The sequence below is a fragment of the Lampris incognitus genome, chromosome 17 (assembly GCF_029633865.1).
Source record: "Lampris incognitus isolate fLamInc1 chromosome 17, fLamInc1.hap2, whole genome shotgun sequence".
In the NCBI taxonomy this organism is placed as follows: Eukaryota; Metazoa; Chordata; class Actinopteri; order Lampriformes; family Lampridae; genus Lampris; species Lampris incognitus.
Window position 1 is genome coordinate 39,811,727 of NC_079227.1, and position 16,965 is coordinate 39,828,691.

The following is a 16,965-nucleotide window of genomic DNA, read 5'->3' on the forward strand; positions in this document are numbered from 1 at the left end:
TCATAAGTATTCGCCTGTAATTTAAAGTGACCACACCATCACTCTACAGTTTCCATGGCTGAGCAGCTGCATGCAAGCCCTACATCACCAAGCACGATGCCAAGCGTCGGATGGAGTGGTGTAAAGCATGCTGCCACTGGACTCTTGAGCAGTGGAAACGTGTTCTGTGGAGTGACGAATCACCCTTCTCTGTCTGGCAGTCTGATGGACGAGTCTGGGTTTGGTGGATGCCAGGAGAACGTTACCTGCCTGACTGCATTGTGCCAACTGTACAGTTTGGTGGAGGAGGGGTAATGGTATGGGGTTGTTTTTCAGGGGTTGGGCTAGGCCCCTTAGTTCCAGTGAAGGCAAATCTTAATGCTTCAGCATACCAAGACATTTTGGACAATTCTCTGCTTCCTACTTCGTGGGAACAGTTTGGGGAGGGCCCTTTCTGTCCCAGCATGACTGTGCCCCAGTGCACAGAGCAAGGTCCATTAAGACACGGTTGGGTGAGTTTGGTGTGGAAGAACTTGACTGGCCCACTCAGAGCCCTGACCTCAATCCCGTCGAACACCTCTGGGATGAACTAGAACGGAGATTGCGAGCCAAGTCTTCTCGTCCAACATCAGTGCCTGACCTGACAAACGCTCTTCTGGATGACACGGCAAACATTCCCACAGACACACTCCCACATCTTGTGGAAAGCCTTCCCAGAAGAGTGGAAGCTGTTCCAGCTGCAAAGGAGGGACCACCTCCATATGAGTGCCTCTGGAGTTAGAATGGGAGGTCATAAAGGCTCCTGTAGGTGTGACGGCCAGGTGTCCCAGTACTTTTGTCCATATAGTGTGTATGTGGTTTTGGGGCAGAATAAGGTTCTCGATGCTCGCATACTGACACAAGTGGAACAAGTACACAATAATCTCCATGGGACAGTATTTGAACTTACAAGTAGACAGGGATGAACAGGACACCTTCATGCCTCGTGATCTGATGTTAGGGTTTCTCCTCGCCCAGCAGGAGGTGATTATTTATGACCGGTAGGACGGACATGCAGGAGGTTGTTCTGCAGAAGACTGATGATGAGTGTGTTGTGAGGATTGTGTGTTGTGAGGATTGTGTGTTGTGTGTTGTGTGTTTAAATGTAAAATATTGTTTTGTTTTCCCTTTTTCTCAGTCCACTTCTCTCCCTCTTGTTGTTCTTCTCTTTCTCTCTTGCCACGTGTTGTGTTGTTTGATTTGTCTTGTCCGTTATCCTCTTGTACACACAGACACACACATGCTTGTCCTCTCCACATACACACAGACACACACATGCGTGGCTCCTCTGCAAAATATTCACCACAACTTTAAACAGTCATGGCACACCAGAACTCCTCACATGGTGTGTTAGCTAAAGTCAACCCTTCAGCCGGCGTGTGTAACGGCCTGCAGTTTGTCCACAGCATAGCTGACAGACTAACAGGCAAACACACCCGTTCCCTCACAACACCCCACAAGTGGTTAACGTGCACCCCAAAAACTACTTTATTCACATGCCCCGTTATTTTAAACTGAACATCAGTGAGTATACTTTCCGTGTACTTTCTAACTACTTATCAGAGATATACCAAACAACACCATACTTAAGTATACTTACACAGGTATACCACTAGTACATATACTTGAACTTCCCTTGAACTGTACTTGGTGTACTCCAGTTTCTTAGTGAAATAAAGGTGGGGTGTACTGTTGTTTGTACGCTGGTGGGTATGTACTACTCTGAGGAGTATTTTAGCTTCACCACTGATGGTTTTATTGAGAAAACACGTTCGTTGTTCACTTCTTTATGTGGCTTGTACCCCCAGTTACCCAATGACTCTTATAGCAACACCAAACCTGCTGTATGTTTGCACACATGCAGCGTGTGGTGTGGGAGCCTCGCCCAGGACCGACCATGCAGCCTCCTCGTCCACGTCAGTTTGTGTCATCGTGTGAAGTTTTTATTCTGACCCCCCCCCCCCCCCCGCTGGATCGGCTGGGAGAGCCTGGTCTGCTATGCCCGGTGGGCCCAGGGACCGCGGCCCTGCCCGGTGGGCCCAGGGACCGCGGCCCTGCCCGGTGGGCCCAGGGACCACGGCCCTGCCTGGAGCTGCACCCGAAGAGGAAGCACCGAGGGCGGTCTGACAGGACGTGGAAGCGGGGCAGGCTAAGCTAACTGCTAGCCCATGCAGACCGGCAGTTCCCACAGTCGTCCTGGCTGCGTTCGCTCTCTGGACAGTGGGATTGTTGGACTGTGTTGCTCTGAATGGATTGTCTTGTTAACTGTTTGTGTGTGTGTTTCTTTGTTCTCTCCGTTTTTGTATGTTTTTGGTGGTGTCGTATGTGTTTTTATCTTTTGTGTTGCACTGCTGTGGGCTGGGTGAAACCAAATGTCGTTCTGTGACGTCATAACAGTGACACGTCACATGAATCACCACACAACTGGTTTTAGTCATTCTTCAAGATTTCAGGCCAACATACGACTTTTGGACGATGGCTGGTTACCTGCTGGTGGACAAAACAAGGTTTGTGTCCACCAGCGGACTGGCTGCTGGAAGTTTGTGGTCTCGGCAGAGCTGAAGACTGAGGCTGGATTCCAGACTTGTTCCGTGTAACACAGGTTCTGACTCATTATGTAATATCTGAAAGAGGGGAGAAGCGTCCTCACTTATGCAACGCTGTGATGGAAACAGCCATGGCTGCGGGCGGCGTGCACAGGGGCTCCTGTGTGCAAGAGAGCATTTCTATCTGTTCCCATAGAGAAACACATATCTTCATATCAAACTCATTTTAAAACGTTACCTATGACGTAGAAGGCCTCGCACCACCTCGCCCTGCACGTGTGTGTGTGTGTACATATATATATATATATATATATATATATATTAGGGCTGGGACTTTAACGCGTCAATTCGATATTTTATCGCATTTTATTTTTACCCTCCAGTCAACATGGAACGCTACTCAGTGCACTCGTTTCTGGCATACGGATTATACCGATGCACCGAGTGACGTCAGTCAAGCGGAAGTCGGAGTAGATCAGGCTAACAAGTTAGTATGCTAGCAACAGATGTGATGGACGACAAGGACGACACCGCGTTGCTTCGCTCTGTGGATGGGAAATTAACGTTTAAAAAGCGGTCGGATGGAAGCCCAGATAAGAGCGCTGGTGTGTGCAGACTCTGCAACAAAGAGTTGGCATTCCACCGCAGTTATTCAGGCCTCCGGTACCAGCTACATGCTAAACACGTTGCAGCTAGTACCAACACCGGAGCTAACGCTAACGCTAACGCTAGTGCTAACGCTAGTGCTAACGCTAGTGCTAACGCTAACGCTAACGCTAACGCTAGTGCTCCTAGTACAACCAAGCAGAGTCGCCCACCGACTCTCCACCAGATGACGGGGTTCAAAGCCAAGATGAGTAAGTCCACGTCTGATAAATTAACAAACTCACTGGCCAAACGGATCGCTGTGGACTGTAGACCACTTTCAGTGGTAGAAGATCAGGGCTTACAGAAAGTACTGTGTTTACACAACAAACTTGTTTTGAACAAAACTAACAGGATTTTGTTGTTTAAACTTCTGTATGTGTCTATTCATTGATTTAGTCATCTAGCAAGACCTGTTTGAATTGAGAAATGTTGCTTCTGGTGTCAAATATCGATATGCGATTAAAATGCGATTAATTACGGTTAATTAATTACAAAGCCCATAATTAATTCGATTAATTTTTTCTAATCAAGTCCCACCACTAATATATATATATATATATATATATATATATATATATATATATATATATATATATATATATATACATAGCATTACAAGCTTGTACTGCTATGTATTAAACGTTTTTTCCTGCATCTGTATTGATATTCCGCTCCTCATTAGTTCAGCACTTACCATTGACGGTTCCTGGGGAAAAACCACTATATATGCTGGATACACTCGTCACAGACGAGGGACCGCAGTTTGCTGCTGCAGAGTTCGCAGATTTTGCTAAAGATTACAACTTTCAACATGTTACCAGTAGCCCCCGTTACCCACACAGCAATGGGGAAGCTGAACGTGCAGTAAAGACTGTGAAATCCTTGTTGCAGAAGAGTGAGGACCCTCACAAAGGGCCTATGGTGTACAGAGCAACTCCTCTTGCCCATGGAGGATCACCGACACAGCTCCTGATGGGACACAACATCCAAACACCCCTTCTGGTGTGTCCACGCACTCTCAAACCAGCATGGCCAGACTTGAGAGCTTTTGAGTTGAAAGACCAGGAGCTTAAAAGACAACAGGCTGAAGGACACAACAGACGACATAGAGCACGGGAGACACCACCACTCCAGCCAGGTCAGAGAGTTTGGATACGGAATGTTCCACACACAGGAGTCGTCTCTGGATCAGCAGGGACACCACGTTCATACGTGACCCAAACCTCAACAGGCAGTCTCCGAAGAAACCGTTCTCATTTGAGAGTAGTGCCTTCACCGTCTGGAAGCCAGCCGGACTCTGGACTACACACCAGAGTTGGCAGGGCAGTCAAGCCTGTTAAAAGACTGAATTTGTAGTTTAGTGTTGTGAGTATACACGGAGCAGAATAACCTCCATACCACAACAGGGAGGATCAGGTAGTCTACCCTACCTCTCAGTTAGGTTATGTACTTGTCTTGATATGTTCATAGGTTAAAAAAAAAGAAAAGGAAAATGACATGTGAAATGTGTGTCTAGTTATGAGATGTGAAATGTGTGTCTAGATATGAGATGTGAAATGTGTGTCCAGATATGAGATGTGAAATGCGTGTCTAGATATGAGATGTGAAATGTGTGTCTAGATATGAGATGTGAAATGTGTGTCTAGATATGAGATGTGAAATGTGTGTCTAGATATGACATGTGAAATGTGTGTCTAGATATGAGATGTGAAATGTGTGTCTAGATATGAGATGTGAAATGCGTGTCTAGATATGAGATGTAAAATGTGTGTCTAGATATGAGATGTGAAATGTGTGTCTAGATATGAGATGTGAAATGTGTGTCTAGATATGGGATGTGAAATGTGTGTCTAGATATGATATGTGAAATGTGTGTCCAGATATGAGATGTGAAATGTGTGTCTAGATATGAGATGTGAAATGTGTGTCTAGATATGAGATGTGAAATGTGTGTCTAGATTATGAGATGTGAAATGTGTGTCTAGATATGAGATGGGAAATGTGTGTCTAGATATGAGATGTGAGATGTGAAGTTCATTTAACCAGTCTACATATGCTCACGTTTACAGAGAGGTTTAAGGTGCCAGCTGTTCCCCTGCCTTGTTGGTAAAATCAGCATTAGGCTTTATTAACATGTGATTTAATTGTTCTGTAAAGATCCTGAAAGTATCAGTGTAAAAGGGGGAGATGTAGTGAGCAGGTTTTGATATGTAATGAGCGCGCATGCGCGAGTGTTGGGACTTGAAGACATGCCTAGTAAAAGGTCAACGTTATGCCTTGGTCTCCGGTCCATTCATGACTAATATCAGTACTATAAAGTACAAGACAACATGCACCCCCAAACAAACTCTGGGGACCGTCCTTGATGAGTCCCGCTGGCAGCCAGAAGACACCAGGGTCTTTCTTGTGGCATTCCATCCAGCCCAGCAGCACCGTCAGGGACTCCTGCTCAGCAAAGTTTGTTCCCCTAATTTGTGAATAGTTGTACATTTTAAGACTGTCGCTTAATTATTAATTACAATAAAAGAAAAAAATCAGTCCTTTGTTGCCCGTGAAATGTTTGTTAACCCTTTTATAAATGGTTGTACTTTAGTTGTAAATAGTAAAAAGAATAGATAACACATATAACAAAGTAACAATATTTTAATTTATAAAACATCTAACGTTTTGCACAATAAACTTATTCATAACAATTAATACCCACACAAAGAACAACAACCAATCAACGCCTGTCTCTCATTCTGGCTCCAGTAAACAGTTGCTGGTTGTCTTCACGGAGTGGGATGAACTGCTCAGTTTGTTCCTTGCTGCCTTAAACAAGCTGACATGTAAAGCATGTTGTGTGTTATGTCACCAGACAGAAGGCTTCTTACGGACTACATTCATCATAATTAAAACGTTTAACTACACTTAACGGTTTTACAGTCTGGAAATAAGGCAGGACTCACAACTTAACCTGACATTAGTTCATCTTGGTGCATTGATGTAGATAATATGAAGTATCAATAGTCTATAAAATGTCCCGATCATCTTAGATATGAGTCCAGCTTGTAAAGTGGAACATGGGAAAGTGAAGCGTTATAACGCTTTAGTTCAAAGCTGAAACTGAGGCCTCACATCGAGCCGTCGGCTAGCATGCTAGGTGGCTACATGGAAGCAATACTAACCTCACGTATTTTAACAGACATTTTGAGCTTTTAAGCTCCCCTGAAGTTTAACATATCTGCCGTTAGATGTTCAAATGAGTAGAAACCCAGTACTTACATTTATAAGGGAAATCTTGCTCGGTGCTTTGAACAGACATTCGTCCGCCGCCCATTATTTATTTATCTTTATTTGTTGTTGGTGAGGAGAAGGGGCGGAGCAGCGGCGCGCAAAGCATCTTGGGATATGGAAGTCCGCGAAGGATAGTAGCGGTGCATCCATAGACATATAAAGAGTAGACGCCCCATTGGCTGTTGGGGCGCGAGAAATACGGCCGCCATCTTGGACCGGTCATCCTACGAGTTGCCTAGCAGCAGAATACACGACACGACTGAGAAAGATGGCAGAACACTGTTCAGCATATTCCTGCTCCAATCGACGGACCGTGGAAAACAGGGCTCGGGGGATTACTTTTCACAAGTAAGATTGAATATACGGTGGCACCACATTGCAAAACTCACCTCTCTTGACCTGCAGAGAGGGAGCACGAGAAAGAAACTCTGCAGAACAGGTCTCTTTCAAGGGTTTTAGGGGTTTCATGTCAAACTTTAATGAGCAAGTTTTATTCTTTCCCCTACATTGTTATGCTACATTGTTTATATATTTATCTCTCTTTAGAATATATATGTATATCTGTATTTATGTTTTATTATTACATCATACTATTGGATATAATTACGATATTATTACAGTATTATACCACTTTATTATACACACACACACATGTAAATATTTTGTGTTGTTGTCAGTGTTTACGTTTGTCCATTGTGTGTAATGTACTGGTGACCTATGTAAGCAACTTTGTACATGTGTAAATATGGTTTGGGGCGGGGATTTATATATATTTTCATTTTCTCTGATATATAACATATATTGTTGTTATATATAATGTAGATATATAATGTGTTCATATATTGTTTATATATTTATATAGCCTAATCATATATTGTTTCTTCAACTTATTAAAATAGCTGACTTTACTGCCACTATCTGCTTCTGCCTCTCTATCATATTTTAGCTTGTGTGAGTGTGTGTGTGTGTGTGTGTGTGTGTGTGTGTGTGTGTGTATAATATATATATATATATATAGTGAGCGTTATGCTAAATACCGTATTGTTCCGAATATAAGACGACCCTGATTGTAAGACGACCCCCCCTCCTTTTTACAAGACTCATTTTTGGAAAAATACTTTTTGAAAAGCAAATATTGGTTTTATAAAGAAAAACATTATATTTGAAAATAATGATAATAAAAACACATTGAAAAAAAGAAGGTAGTCTGTTTAACAGCTTTTAAATAAAATTATGTCTAATTTTAGAACGGTCTTGAAACAAATCTGACTGAGTGAGAATGTATATTGACATTCAAAAGTCTAGACCTCGAATGTAAGACGACCCCCCCTTTTTCATACGTATTTCCAGGGTAAAAACCCCGTCTTCTATTCAGAACAATACGGTAGCTACCTATCATACATCACATATATCATATATCTGAATATTCTATTACTGTCAAGCCAACTATAAACATTAAAATACGTCAAACCATGTGTCCTGTATCATAGCTACATGTATGACGTTTTCAGCAACAAAAAGGCGTGGAAATCAGTTTGATATTCAGCGAGTTATGATTGATTAACTGCGCTGACAGTTCATTGCGCCTGCCAAACACATTACACTGAGTGGAGCGGGTGACCGGTCCAAGATGGCGGCCCCACGGCTCGTCAGCGCCAATAGGCAGCAGCGGTCGATGCGGCGTCTACTCTTTATATGTCTATGACATCAGAATCTGTAGAGCATTAGTAAGAATACGAGCAGGAGGCAATGATATCCAGCAGGGGGCAGCACTGACAACCTGGGAGAAAACCTTCAGGTGAAAGCGACACACACTGGACTGCCACCAAAACAACCAACGAGGAAGAAGCGTCACTTCCTGCTTCAGCTGGTTGGAACCAGAACACGCCCTGTTAAAAAAGACCAACGATAAGAAAAGTGGTGAAGAGACTGAAATACAACCAAACAAGTCTGGCCCACTTCAAGTACTGATGACACCCAACTTAACTATTGTTTCTTCAACTATCTATAAGTACTAATGTGTACAGTGTACTGTCTATAAGTACTGATATGTATAGTGTATGGTCTATATGTACTGATATAGTGTAGTGATATAGAGTGTACTGTTTATATATGTTTGTATTATAATGTAGTGATGTAGTGTACTGTGTATATGTAGTGATATTATAGTGTAGTGGTATTATAGTGTAGTGTGTATATGTAGTGGTATTATAGTGTAGTGTGTATATGTGGACTGATGTGAACCAGTGTAAACCTGGTCTGTTCTGATCTAGTGTTACTGACCTCTGGCCTTCCTCTTGTAGTAGATCAGACCTGCCAAAGACAAAATCAAACCCAGAAGCAGACCTGACGCTCCGATGGCGATCTTGTTTCTGTCTGATTGTGACATGGAGGGATCTGGAGAGACAGACACATGTCTCTATCTATAGACACATCTGCATGTTGACCTGTCTCTCTATGTCTTCATCACCTATCCAGGGACAGAGACACACATAGATACTCACTCCAGTCCACTTTCTTAGGAGAGGGGAAACTGGCGTGTTCCACCATGCAGGTGATCTGCTCTCCAGACCTGAGATGAAATAAGTGAAGAAGAAGAAAACACACAGGAAATAAACAACATATCAACAATAAATAAGACGTGATGTGATTGGATGAGGTAAGTCTGTACTTTCCTGTCTGTCTGCACAGAAACTAGTCGAGTCTGATACTAAACATCAGCCCAGTTTAAAACACGGTATTAATACACAATAAATACTCAGTCGTCCATCTGGGATCTCCCCTGTAAAGAGCCACGCATCCCACCTTAAATATACAGCTGGTGTCTACAGAGCAGACACTGAGGAGACACGTTCCACCTTAAACCATCACTTTGTTCTTTGTTGTCCGGTCATTATGTGTGTGTGTGTGTGTGTGTGTGTGTGTGTGTGTGTGTGTGTGTGTGTGTGTGTGTGTGTGTGTGTGTAAATGTGAGTGTGTAGTGTTAAAGTATTTTGTATGTATTTGGACCGGTCCATTCGGTACTGAGTCTAAGTGTTCTGACCTGGGCGTGTACTCCAGGTGGGAGTGGATCTGGTAGTACCAATCACCATTTGCCAGCTCATCGGTGGAAGTGACGTCAGAGGTCACCGGCTGTCCGTCTCTCAGCCAGGTGACACTGATGTATTTGGGGTAGAAGTTGTACACACTGCACATCAGCATGGCCGGATGTCGGCCACTAGGGGGCGTCACTGAAGTCAGTCTCACACTGGGCTCAGCTGGTAAAGAATTATTTTGTTATCATCATCATCATCATCAGGACTTGAAATTAACTTTTTGAATCAATGTCAAATGTGTAGAGTTGCTAATCCCGAGAGTATATAATGTTTGGGGCCACATGGTGGCGCAGTGGTCAGCGCGGTCGCCTCACAGCAGAGAGGTCGTGGGTTGGAATCCCGGGGTAGTCCAACCTTGGCGGTTGTACTGATGTGTCGTAGGTTAGTTTACATTATTACGACAGCGGCCCCCAGAGGAGTTACCATAAACTGATTTACGGAAGTGAATAGCAGAGCTGGAATAAAGCATGTTAAACGGCTCTTCTGCGGTGAGTCGCCTCAGTCCAGCCCTCCGCATTGAGGACTAGACTCTGTTATAACCGGACCTCAAACAGGACTCATGAAAACCCGGCACGTTACTGTAACATGAGACTCATGCTAGATCTGCTGGATGATGCAGATGCAGTAAATCCTGAAGCACTTATTTTGTTCCTAGACTTCTATGAGGCCTTTGACGCGATTGAACTCACGGTTCTGTTACAGTCCGTCGAGGCGTTGGGCTTTGGGAATAACTGTTGGCATTGTCAATATGTTTTACAAAGATATGAATAGTTCTGTTATGATGAACTTTAACAGCTGTAAAAGAGTCCAGATGAACAGAGGGCTCCGCCAAGGCTGCCCTGTTCCTCCTCCCTTATTTATTTGAGGGGCTGAATTCTTATCAGTTAACATCGAGAATGATGGAAGTTTGGAAGGAATGTCGGGTTTTGGTGGAGAGTTAAAAATCTCACAACTGGCAGACGACACCACTTTGTTTTGAAGGACAAGAAGCACGTGAGGAACTCTGTTACCTCAGGTAACCAGTGTTCCAGGGCCTCGGACCTGCGACTAAATGTGTGCACATGTGGAATGTTGTCTGTGCGTGATTGTAGCGATTGTGTAGTTGGAAACATCCGGTAAAAGAGTCCGTTAAGTATTTGGGAATATATACAACTACACATCTTACAGCTAGACAACATCTCCATTTCTCCAACAGATTAAAAAGACCAAGTCTGTCTTCAGGATTGGTCTTGGAAGGGGTTTCTCTATTTTAGGAGGAGTTCTCCTCTCCAAAGCAGAGGGCCTGTCTCGCTTTGTGGGTCCATCTGTGTCTCTACTGGTTTATGGTTCTACCGCCACAGAAGCAAATAGAACTTTCTTAAATGTCATTTTGAAGAATAAACCACACAAGCTTAAAACATGTGTCCTGTCCAGCAGTGAAGCAGAAGGAGGTCTGGAAGTTCTAGATTCCGTTGATTCTGATTACACAACACACAAACACGCTCACACTTGTTGTGTGATGGTGAAATGTCCCATAAGTGTTGGACTGGTGTGGAGTCTCGTGACTCTGTCCCTCCTTTAACATGAGACACGTGATCTGGTGCTGTCTTCATCCAGAAGATGTGCTCTTCAACATCTGATTAATTGTGTTACTGTAGATGCAACATGTGTACTCACAAACAGGAGTGCTGTAAATCACTACCTAAGATCCCTGCTTGTCTCCAAGAAGTGAGTCTTTCCTTAAACCTCTCAGCCTTGAAACAACAACACAAGAAACGAGCTGCTGACCTACTACCACACTTGTGTCCTGACAGCCGTCTGTTACTTTACATGTGTACACGTGTACTCCCCTTCTGTTTTGTTGTGTGTCTGTTCTTTGTTTGTATGATGTTGTTACCATTTATTAGGGGTCCAAGCCCCAGGGGCTGGGGACCCCTATTGTTTCTGCTCAGATTTTTATTTTTATTTTTCCGTTGGTAAAAGTGGTACTGCAGCCTACACCGTAACAGATTCTACAAAACCCTTTGGAGGCCTGGTACAGAACTTCGCACTTACCCCAGATGCAAAACAGGACACATGTCAACCAGTTGGTGGCGCTATTTTGAAGGTCAACGCGTTTTGGCGTGTAACTCCCAAACCGTACATCGGACATGCAAAACCTTTACATGCGCACATTCACTGAGCATAGCTGAATCACGTGGTATAGGCCACGCCCATTTCTGCTATAATTTCATTTCGCAAATTTGTGAAAATAGCCAAAACTACTTGTTCGATCTCCTCCTAGGCCGTGCGATCGATTTACACAAAACGTGGCACACATCATCTACAGTCACTCAAGGCAAAAAGTTATCGAAAGAATTTTGATCCGTTGCTCGGTTTTGATTCGACAGATCAATGAACCTTGACTGGAAAACGGTGATTTTCCATGACGGTACCGTAACTCATCAATGCATTGACATATCAACTTGAAATTTTAGATGTATGTCACCTATTGCCAAAAGATCCTAACCCATGAAGTGCGTTTTATTTATCCAGTAGCCGGCGCTATAAATTGGAGAAGTTTTATCTCATAATTGGCACGATGGATTTGGATGAAATTTGGGGTGCAAAGTCTAGGATCATACTGGAGTTGATACATGCAATTTGGTCATAATTGAAAAAAGTGGGCGTGGCTTATGACACAAATTTAAATTTCACCTGCGAAACTTCAAAAATGCCCCAAAATGTCCCCCAGATCCCCTGCACATCCTACAGAGCTGAGATGTTGTGAGCAGATCCAGTAAGTGATGCCAACACTTTGCTGCTCTGCAACATAGGGTCAATTCAGAAGTCCGTCACTCTATATTTTTCAAAATATGAAAAATCATAAAACATAAATATTTCTGCACAGATTCATTCAATTGCTACCAACATCGCCACAGACATTCTAGAGAATGAACATATCAAGGGGGTCAAAGGTCATTCTAATCGGTCAAAACATGCATCCACAGCAATGTACACTATATGCCTGTACAGTGTACAATATACCTAATATTTTTTATTTTCACACATATTTGATCAAACTATTCCAAAATATTTGACAGGACACGTGACACTACCAGCATGACGTGTGAATGTGTTCAGATGTTTATCAGCGACGGTTTTTGTGTTATAAGCGTTTAAAGTATAAGGGACAACATGCAGCTCTTTAGCAGCAGCTGTGCTATTGGTTCAAGGTGGCGGATCTTGTTCACAGCAACTCCGATTAACACGAAACTTGGTCCACCAATACGTCATGACGCCCGAGGTTCTGTGCATTATTTACTGTTAATTGGCCACTAGGTGGCGCTATGCTGCAAAATCATGAAATGCGCTAACATTATATATCCAAACTACTTGTAGCCTGTCAGTGTGATCAAACTGAAGCTTTGCAGCTAGCAGCTATGTACTCTTGTGAGCACCCTTCAGTAAAGGACATTTTATAATGCAAACCATTATCACCCCAAGTCCACTCTACTGCCCTTTGACACGGCTACACAACGCACTACAGGAGTATAACTACACATTTCTTTCAGAATCAGCAAACAAGTCACAGAATGACACATAGCAGCTGGAAGATAAGCCTCTGCTTCCACATCTCTGGCTCAGACACCGCCATTAGCTGCGTCTGTTAAGAACTAATCTCAGTTTCCTGATGACGCCTTCACGCATTCACTGCATAGATGCTGAACTCAGATGCAGCATACTCATGCTTCATTATCTCCTCCTACTCCCACTTCAGCAGGTTTAATTAAAACACAAATCAGTTCCCTGAAGCTCAGAACAAGGTTTCCAGCAGGCTGCATTTCTCCCACTTTACTGAATAACTCACTGCAAGGCTGCCAAGAAACCCTCTGAAGTTAGTGGAAGACAACCTCTTCGCTCCTGTCAGCCCCACACTTGCCTCGTCCATGGGAGGGAACACTAGAATTGTACTTCTCCTAAAACAGATACTACACGCTCTTCCACTGTTATTACTCAGTACTTAACACTCAACATTGTTGACAAGTATGTACAGCCTAATACTACTCATTTCCCCACCTCATCCCTACATGTCATTATATTCTTTTAGACACATATGTTGTTTTTCTTCCAGCCCCAACCCACACGATGTTAATAACCTGTTCCGGGTTCATCAATAATCCTTTGTTGACGTCATAGATGATCAATAGTTGTGCGCTGAGTTCACAACCATCCTCATACACCATCTTGACGGACAGCTTTACGACCACCGTCGCTCTTTAAGACTGAGACTTGCATCCGTCTAATAAGCAAACAGCTCAACTAGCGAGGCTCCTACAGACAGCCAGACCCGACTTACATACATGGGGGCTTGGAGCCCGTTAATACCTGCTGGCAGCGCTGCTTTATGTCGGGGACTGTCTCACACCCTGATTGGGTTCTTCTGACGTAGTTGTGTAATGATACTGAACCTGATGTGTGTCCGTAATACTACACACCTGTTTTATGTACCATGTTCTATTGTTCAATAATACACACACACACACACACACACACACACACACACAGAGACACACACACACACACACAGACACACACAGACACACATACAGACGCACACAGAGACACACAGACACACACACATACAAACACACACACAGACAAACGCACACAGACACAAACACACACACAGACATACAGACACATGCACACACACACACAGACAGACACACACACACACACAGACACACACACACACGCACACACGCACAAAAACACACACACAGACACACACACAAACACACAAAGACACACACACAAAAACACTCACACACACACACAGACACACGCACACAGACAAAGACACGCACACGCACACGCACACACACGCACACACACATACGCACACACACAGACACACACACCCAAACACACAAACACACAAAGACACACACACAAAAACACACACATAGACACACATACAGACAGACACACACACACACACACACACACACACACAGACACACGCACACAGACACAGACACACACAAAGACATACAGACACACGCACGCACACACACACACACAGACAGACACACACACACACGCACACACGCACAAACACACACACACACAAAGACACACACACAAAAAACACACACAGACACACACAGACACACGCACACAGACACAGACACACACAAAGACATACAGACACACGCACACACACACACACACATACAGACACACGCACACAGACACAGACACACACAAAGACATACAGACATACGCACACACACAGACACACACACACAAACACACAAACACACAAAGACACACACACAAAAACACACACATAGACACACATACAGACAGACACACACACACACACACACACACACACACAGACACACGCACACAGACACAGACACACACAAAGACATACAGACACACGCACGCACACACACACACACAGACAGACACACACACACACACGCACACACGCACAAACACACACACACACAAAGACACACACACAAAAAACACACACAGACACACACAGACACACGCACACAGACACAGACACACACAAAGACATACAGACACACGCACACACACACACACACACATACAGACACACGCACACAGACACAGACACACACAAAGACATACAGACACACGCACACACACACACAGACAGACACACACACACACACAAACAAACACACGCACAGAGACACACACACGCACGGGCGCGCGCGCGAACGGACGCGCGCGCACACGACACACAACTCCAACGGGCCCGCGCACAACTCACAAAGACGCACACAGCGTGACAAACACACACAAACGCTTGCGCACGTACACGCGCACACACCGACACACACACAACTCACAGACGCACGCGCGCACACAACTCACAAACGCGCGCGCGCACTTACCCACACAGATACACACAAACACACACACAGACCCACACACGGTGACAAACACACACACGCGCGCTCACTTACACACACGGATACATGCATGCATAATAATAGTACTACTAAAAGTAGTAGTAACAGTAGTAGTAATAGTCATAATACTAGTACTACTAATAGTAGTAGTAACAGTAGTAGTAATAGTCATAATAACAGTACTACTAATAGTAGTAGTAACAGTAGTAGTAATAGTCATAATAACGGTACTACTAATAGTAGTAGTAACAGTAGTAGTAATAGTCATCATAGCAGAGCAGCTCACCTGTCTTATCCAGGGCATCTTGGTACCATATCTCTATATTATGTTTGCAGTATCTCTCTTTCGCAGATCTCATCTCTGCCATCTTTGCAGGATCGTTGTTCCAGACCTCTGCGACATAGATACCATAATCAGTGTATCCAACAAACTTCCCCACAGTGCTGTTAAACCTGACATATTCTATCTTATTGAAATACAGAGAGCGTATGTACTCTATGTCAGGAAGCTCAGAGGAGGTGAACACACATGTGTCCAGGTAATAATTCAAAAACGCATCTGGAACAGAAAGAGAAACAGGTTCAAGTTACTTAGTTGAATTGTTTTAAAGACAATAATTAAAACCTCTTTTCTAACAACACAGCAGAGTCCATCCAACAGAGACTGATTTACATATTTTATCTCACCTGCTCCATAGAAACCCACGACCAGGAGGGAGCAACACACAACAAGGCAGCATGAAGCCATGTGTCTGTCTTGCTGATGAACACAATAAACTGTCCTCCTTTACAGACTGACTGGTGTGGACTGTCCCCTGGACATAAACCAGTCCACCACCCAGTCACCTCACTGGGCTGGCTAGCTCTCCCAGCATCAGCCAATAGAAAACACAGAGGCCTGCCACGTCATCTGGTACCAGGTAGAGGGTAGAGTCTAATGCTGGAAAGGGACAGAAACTCACAGGTTCGAGCCTGTTCGGGGACTGAGAAGCTTTGGCCGGTGACAGAATGAAGAGAGGACATGTGTTGTTAGTATAGCGCCCCCTAGCTGCAGGACACTCAACATGTACACAATAAACACTCAACATGTACACAATACACACTCAACCAGTAGACAATACACACTCAACATGTACAAGAACACACACACACACACACACACACACACACACACACACACACACACAAGCCAAGCGCGAAGCAAGCCCAATAATAAAAGCGACACATCAATTTGACGCTGAATGGCGGAAATAGGTATAAATGTCCCAAACTCTTAGAGGGATTTATTCATGACGTCATGGACAACAGGGGGGACACGTCACTGTTTTAGGAGAAGTCAAAGAGGGAGGGGCCTCAGTACGTTACTACAGCACGACTCTTTACACAGTACTTCCTGATCTGCGTCACATAACGCAATGGCGGCTCATCAGTGTGTGTGTGTGTATATGTGTGTGTGTATATGTG

General features: G+C 44.0%; 1 protein-coding gene across 1 annotated transcript; it reads right to left on the bottom strand.

The window, feature by feature from the left end:
- Positions 1-8,351: 8,351 nt before the first annotated feature.
- LOC130127482 (H-2 class II histocompatibility antigen, E-S beta chain-like) lies at positions 8,352-16,249 on the bottom strand. The gene is made up of 6 exons (XM_056297144.1): positions 16,189-16,249; positions 15,788-16,060; positions 9,532-9,745; positions 8,993-9,060; positions 8,772-8,885; positions 8,352-8,377 (listed from the first exon to the last, which is right to left on the bottom strand). Exons 1-6 carry the CDS (start codon positions 16,247-16,249, stop codon positions 8,352-8,354), a joined length of 756 nt encoding a protein of 251 aa, XP_056153119.1.
- Between the last annotated feature and the right edge of the window lie 716 nt (positions 16,250-16,965).